The 6,643-nt window shown below is 34.8% G+C and overlaps 1 protein-coding gene across 1 annotated transcript; it reads left to right on the forward strand.

Annotated features, from left to right (window-relative positions):
- The first annotated feature begins 206 nt into the window (after positions 1-206).
- Positions 207-6,434, forward strand: LOC107799686 (uncharacterized). The gene is made up of 9 exons (XM_016622824.2): positions 207-491; positions 2,624-2,750; positions 2,871-2,971; positions 3,978-4,103; positions 4,213-4,333; positions 4,439-4,523; positions 5,072-5,185; positions 5,315-5,354; positions 5,998-6,434. The coding sequence occupies exons 1-9, from the start codon at positions 315-317 to the stop codon at positions 6,148-6,150; spliced, it is 1,044 nt and encodes a 347-aa protein (XP_016478310.1). The 5' UTR covers positions 207-314; the 3' UTR covers positions 6,151-6,434.
- The last annotated feature ends 209 nt before the right edge of the window (positions 6,435-6,643 follow it).

The raw sequence follows: 6,643 nt of genomic DNA on the forward strand, positions 1-6,643 counted from the left end.
TATTTTAGAGAGATTCTAGGGATTGTTACTTTGTGGTTAAGTCACTATTTAAATAAATGTGTTCTATTCCATTGTATTTCATTTCAAATCAATAGAATTTTCTCTCCCTTTTCTTTGCAATATTCTTCTATTGTTTTATTTCAATTTATTAAATTTACACTAATTGTTTTGGTTAGTAGCATCTTTTACTATCTTAAAGCCAAAACAAAAAAACCCCATCTTTTCTTATCTGCGTTTCGAGGGGTTCCTAACAGAAAAGTCAAAACTCGGTGCTTCTTCCAAATTCCACAGAAACTCAGAGAGAAGTAGAAGAAATGGGAGAAGGAGGAGAAGATCCACAGAAACTGAAGAAAATAGCAGCGGCAGCATACGACTACGAGAACGATCCGAGATGGGCAGATTACTGGTCCAACATCCTCATTCCTCCTCACATGGCTTCCCGTTCCGACGTCGTCGACCACTTTAAGCGCAAATTCTACCAAAAATACATCGTCAGTATTCTCTTTCTTTTTTTCTTCTTCTAATTTACTTGTACAGTACTTTATATATATATATATATATATATATGCCCCTTTCAAAGTGGGTTCGAATAGAGCGGAATGTATGTGGAGTATTTATATAGCCCACCTCAGCTAATTTGGGATTGGGTCGAAGTTGATAAGTGATACTAATTGATTGAGTTGTATATTCTGATATTCAAAATCATTGGACTTCAGATGCGGTTTAGTGGGAACTTTGTTTGCTACTCCATATTTTATTTAATGTCTATCAGTTAATTTAGAAGTCCTAATTAATGTGTTAATCTCGTTTATTGTTGTTTACACTTTGTGGTTGTCCTACTTTTAATTGCTTTTCGTCATTTCTAGTTTTGTCAAAAGTGTATAGCCGATTTCAAGTTGAGATGAAGTTGATTGTTCAAGTGTACTATGGATTGAGTTATTTGGATATTAGCATGTAAATCTCAGTTGTTCTGATCAAAGTTCAGGGCTTTCTACTAAAAGATTCCAACAATTTCATAATTAAGATGAGTTTTTTTTTATCTTTTCGTCAAACTCCATTTAACTAGCATTACTTTCTCTTTCCCTGTTCTTATTGCTGTGGTGCAGCATGAAATTCACTCAGGTTTATTTTTTCTCATGGAATCTTTTTGTCTGAATGTTGTACTTTATTTTAATATACTACTTTTTTTTCAATTTAATTGTTGAATAGGTGCATCGGACTTCATTTTCCTTCCTACTGTTCAAGCTTAATCTCATCATATTCCCACTTTTATTGTACCCTTGAGTACATTGACTTCCCAAAATTGGGGCTTCTAGAAATTTAGCGGAGAATGTTGATTCTCATTTTTTTCCTCCTCTCAAGCTCTCCCCCCCCCCCCCCCAGGGGCGGCCTGACCCTAAAGCAAGTGAAAGCCCCAAAAATTTAAGGGCCCCAAAATTACTATTTCTCTGTATATAGTAGTATATTATTTTATATAATTATCTCTTATTATTGATAAATTTATTTCTTTATTGTCATATTATTTTTTAAACTCGATTTCTTCCTCTAATTAATATAACTAAAATAGTTTTCCGTCAATCTTATTTTACTTTTTTACTTAATTATCACGTAACTATATCTATTAATTTAATTTATTATTTATTTTTCTTACATAAATTATACTCGCTCCGTCCCAATTTATATGAAAGTGTTTGACTGGACATGGAGTTTATGAAATAAAGGAAGGCTTTTGAAACTTGTAATCTTAAATAAATCATAGAAATTTGTGGGTTAGAAATTATCTCATTAATGGTAAAAAGAAAAATCTAAAGTTGAATTGTTACCAAATATAGAAAGGGACTTACTAAAAAAAAGGAGTCACTTAAGTTGGGACGGAGGAAGTATGTTTTCTGGGTTCTCCATTTCAGTTGTGATGCAATCAACGTTAAATTCATTTAATTTTCTGTACTTTATAAAACTAAGTTCTCATTTTTTTTAATTCCACGTCCTCACTTGTCTAATTTTTTTTAAAAACGATGTTCATTAAATTTTATATATATATATATATATATATATATATATATATATATATATATATATATATATTAAGGCCTCTTATTAAGGCTTTGCTTTAGGCCTCGGATGATGTTGGGCCGCCCTTGCCCCCGGGTGTTAATTTTTCTGTGCCTTTAAGTGTTTTCTTCACTCATTCCTGAGGTATAGTACTGTCTTCACTTTCAGGTAATATAATGGTTTAACTCTTTAGTTGTCTATCATTTGAGATTGTTGCTGAATGTATATTTATTTCACTTGATCTTTTGAGTACTTAATCCTCCATTTCCTAGAGAACAGATGAAAATTCAAAAGTGGTGTCCTATTAGATAACAGTGTGGAAATGCTCTTAGGTTCCTAGCAATGTGGAATGATACCATTGAGAGATTTTTAATGCACAATAATAATAAAGTGGGAAATCAAGTTCAAGTTCTTGTAGCACTTCTGCTTTTTTGATGGACTCTTGAGCTTCGTTGTACTAAAAATACAATTTCAGATGTCCGAAGTGGGGCACGTCTTTACATTTTTATGTTGATCTTGAGATGTTGCTTTGGCGCTTTGGTTTCATTTGATAGTGTATCTTTGTCTTCAGGACCCTGGTCTAGTGGTTGAGCCAATGACTACCAGCAATTCATCCCAACCAGCAAGGCCATCACCCGCGCAACCTTCATCTTCGTCGTCCACAACTTCTAATAACCAGCCAAGACAACGTAACTCTGGTATGAATTTCTTGCTGAATTTTGAATAAATGGAGAAGTGCCCGATCTTTTGGAGTACATCGTTACTTGAAATATATTTTTTTGTTTCTTCTAAATGCATTTTATATGTATTCTTAATAGGACCAGCTAGTAGAACTTCTGGGACGTCATCAACCCCAGCTTCAAATCCAACATCACTTCGATGGGACCGACATACTATACAATTTTCAGTGAATGCTTGGGTACTGTATATTTGCACTAGAGAAATATATGAATCATTTTCTTTTTAACTTCAACACCATGAGTTCTATAGAAATTCATGGTTTTAGTCTGGAATATCAAGGTTTTTCCTGTATGGTAGTAGATCAAATGGTCAACTCATTATTAGCAAAAAGGGATAAGGTCGGGTATATATTGCAAGGATGGGACCATCATTCCTTTAGAATAATACTGTCTCTTGATGCAGTGCACATGCCAGCTTTTTGTAGTAGTGGATGCCTTCTCTATGGGTATGGGTGTGTATATGGAAAAATTCAATATAGAATTATTTCTTTTTCCAACGCTCTTCTACAACCTTGATCTCAATTGATTTATCATTTGATACCTGTGGGTCAGGGGTGTAAATATGAAAAAGATAAGTAGAAAAATTGTGAGGAAAAGCTTGTTTTATTATCAATTAGAAATAACTCTGCATCATAGCCTTTCTTTGTTGAGATTACCTGTATATAAAAATTAAGTTTATGGTTATAAGTTATTCTGGTGATTAGATCTATACAAAGCTTGACTCAAGCACGACTGTGTCAAATTTTCTAAATAAGTACTTTAGCCTAGTTCCTTGGTCTTTTTAAATGTCATGGTACATTAATTCTTTCTGATACTTAACCTCCCCCCCCAACCCAAAAAAAAAAAAAATAAAAGAAGAAAAAGAAAAAAAGAGGTTCTTTGTGGTCTTCAGAAGGGTGGGGAAGCTTCGTCCGTTGCATAGGTCGGATGTGTAGTTAAAATTGTTTGCAAAGACCTCTCCTTAACTTGTGGGTCAAAGTTAATAGAAACTCCTCTCGTCATTTTGCTTTTCTAAGGTTGATTTTCTTCGAATCATTTCTTTTTTCCTGGTGCTCTCTCTTGCATCTTTGAACTTCAGTCTGAGACTTACAGGACTAGATTTTGATGATCGTATTTGACACTCTTAAATTGGTCTTAACTCAAATTACTTAGTTCTTAAATTGCTTATGGTACTCTTTTCTGCAGGTTTTTGTTGTGGCAGTTCTCGCAGTTTTTCCGCTTACACCTACAATTCTGTCAAACAGAGCATATCGATTGTCCTTTTTGGGAACTGCATGTTCTTCCTTATATTCATTATACTCATTATATGGGGTAAAAAAAATTTCTAATTTATTTTTTCAACTTCATACCTGAGATCAGTTTTTGTCCTTTGGAGTTTGGGCAATGCGGCTACTTCTAATAATCTAGTAACTTTTTGTAGAAGCCAAGGGCTTGGAATTTGCAAGCAGTGCAAGTTTGGTTGCAGTCAGTGATTGTGACAAAAGATTTCATCTACTTCATTTACTGCCTTACTTTTGTAACTTCCCATCTTTACCTGAAATGTAAGCTTGACTCCTGTCTGTTTTTCTTTTGCCGCTGTTATTTTATTAATAAATATTAGCTGTGTAAATTCATTCAGTAATATATTCATGATCAATGATTTGCAGTTGCTTTGATTCCTGTTTCATGCCGAGCACTTGAACATGTCGCGAAATTCCTGCGACGTAACTTCAGCACATCTTCTTTGTACAGGTAAAATACTGTTTAATTAAGTTACCAAAGAAAGTTAAAGCTGTTTTTCTTATCATTTGAAACCAGCAATCGGGAGAAAAGCAGTACAGGTATCCTACTAAATAACTAAATATAATTATAAAAAGCATTACAGTATCCTATTAAATAATTAAATGTAATTATACTGCAGGAATCTTTGATGTTCCAACTGCTGTTGTGGTTTCATATTGCTTAGTGAAATATATCTGATATATTATGGATAAGACTAACATGTAGCTAACCTGCAATTGTGAAAGCTCAGAATGAAATTGTATATTATCTTCTCTTGCAAATTTATCATATATGTGAAGTTGTGAACATTCTAGCTGTATATGACCATTTTCCTTCATGTCAAAACATCGAAAACTTCGTACATTTTTATTCAGTGTAAATCACTTGGGTGAATGTTATTATTTGGTTCCCCCACCCCACCCCACCCCACCCAACCCACCCCAACACACAATGCTGTTGAAGGTAGATTGGTTGTTTTGGATTTTTTCCATGACTGAAAATTTGTCGACCGTCTACAGGAAGTACTTGGAAGAGGCTTGCGTATGGGTTGAGTCAAACGTAACTACTCTTAGCATACTGTCTTCACAGGCTGAGATTGGGCTGGGATTTCTTCTAGTTGTCTCTCTATTATCGTAAGTCTCTCAACCTTTTTTTTTTTTTAAATCCTGGCCTGTGCCAGTGCTTGTTATGATGTTATCTTCCTGGACATTATCATTTTGGTTTCTATTGGCTTATAACTATTTGTATTCATGAAAATTCAGGTGGCAGCGTAATATTATACAAACATTCATGTACTGGCAGGTTTGTCTTGTCCTGTCATTTTCACTTTTGTATCTTCAGCATCTTTTGCCATTTAAATAAATTGTTTCTTTGATATAAGCGAATGTGAGAAATTGTGAGTTATGTTACTTCTTTCTTCTCTCTATATTGTTGTTCCAGCAAGCATTTCTTCCTGGAATGGAAGAAATATATTCGACAAATAGTTGGATGGTGCAACGCATTGGGTTGGGCATGCACCTATTTATTACCCACCCATATCCAACCTAGCACACCTTTTGCCACCCCTACAAACTGTGACAACTTCATGAATCAGAGTTTAAACTTGATGAAGTGTTATGTGTTACTCTAGGCCGCTTCTATACCCACTTTTTGGATAATGGGCTTGCCTTCTATTCTTCTCTACTTAAATACCAAGCTTTCGCCTAGCTCACAAATCATGTGTTGCACGCTAGCCATTGAACCAAAAGCCCTAGGATCCTTGTTTCCCATTGTGTTGGGTGTACAACATATTAGTTCATTTTAATGACTGTTATGCAACTCTTTGTAGCTATTGATGCTTATGTACACCGCATTGCTTTGTTACAATGACTATAATGCAGACTCTTTGCAGCCTATTGAAACTGTCATAAGTTTGTTATAATGACTATTATGTAACTCCTTGCAGCTATTGAAGCTTATGTATCATGCTCCTGCCACAGCTGGTTACCATCAGAGTGTGTGGGCTAAGATTGGGAGGCTTGTAAATCCTCTTGTTCAACGATATGCCCCGTTCATGAATACTCCTATTTCTACTATTCAGAGATGGTGGTTCAGGTAGAAGACGTGCTGAACGATATACAAGAGTTGTAGTGCAGGAAATACTTCTTTGGGATTTTACTTTGTCCTGAAGGATGAATATATAAACTAGAATTATCTATCTAGTTCCTAATAATTGCCTTCGGGGTTACTTACCAAATTTTCCCATTTTCACCTAGAGGGATGTGACAATACGTTATTTTCCTCTGTTCAACTCTTTTGTTTTCTTGCTTTAATCTCGTCCGTCGAAGTATGATTTACCTATACGTAGGTTCTTTTTTACTATCAACTATTTATTTCTGTTTCTCTTGCATGTTTCGAGTTTTAACATCTATTTCTATATTGCTCAATGCATGGTGAGCCCTTAGAGCCTGTTTGGCCAAAGTACTTTTGTTCTAAAGTGCTTTTCGAAAAAGTTTTGCAAAGAAGCAGTTTGTGCTTGGCCAATTGATTAAGCAGTGCTTTTTGCAACCAAATTGTGTTTGGCCAATCATTCCAGGAAGCACTTTTGAATA

Source organism: Nicotiana tabacum, chromosome 14 (genome assembly GCF_000715075.1).
Source record: "Nicotiana tabacum cultivar K326 chromosome 14, ASM71507v2, whole genome shotgun sequence".
NCBI classification, from domain to species: Eukaryota; Viridiplantae; Streptophyta; class Magnoliopsida; order Solanales; family Solanaceae; genus Nicotiana; species Nicotiana tabacum.

Coding starts and splice junctions, on each gene's coding strand:
- LOC107799686 (XM_016622824.2), top strand. CDS start 315: ATGGGAGAAGGAGGAGAAGATCCACAGAAACTGAAGAAAATAGCAGCG. Junction 2,972..3,977: donor AATTTTCAGTGAATGCTTGG/GTACTGTATATT, acceptor TCTTTTCTGCAG/GTTTTTGTTGTGGCAGTTCT. Junction 4,524..5,071: donor AGCACATCTTCTTTGTACAG/GTAAAATACTGT, acceptor GACCGTCTACAG/GAAGTACTTGGAAGAGGCTT.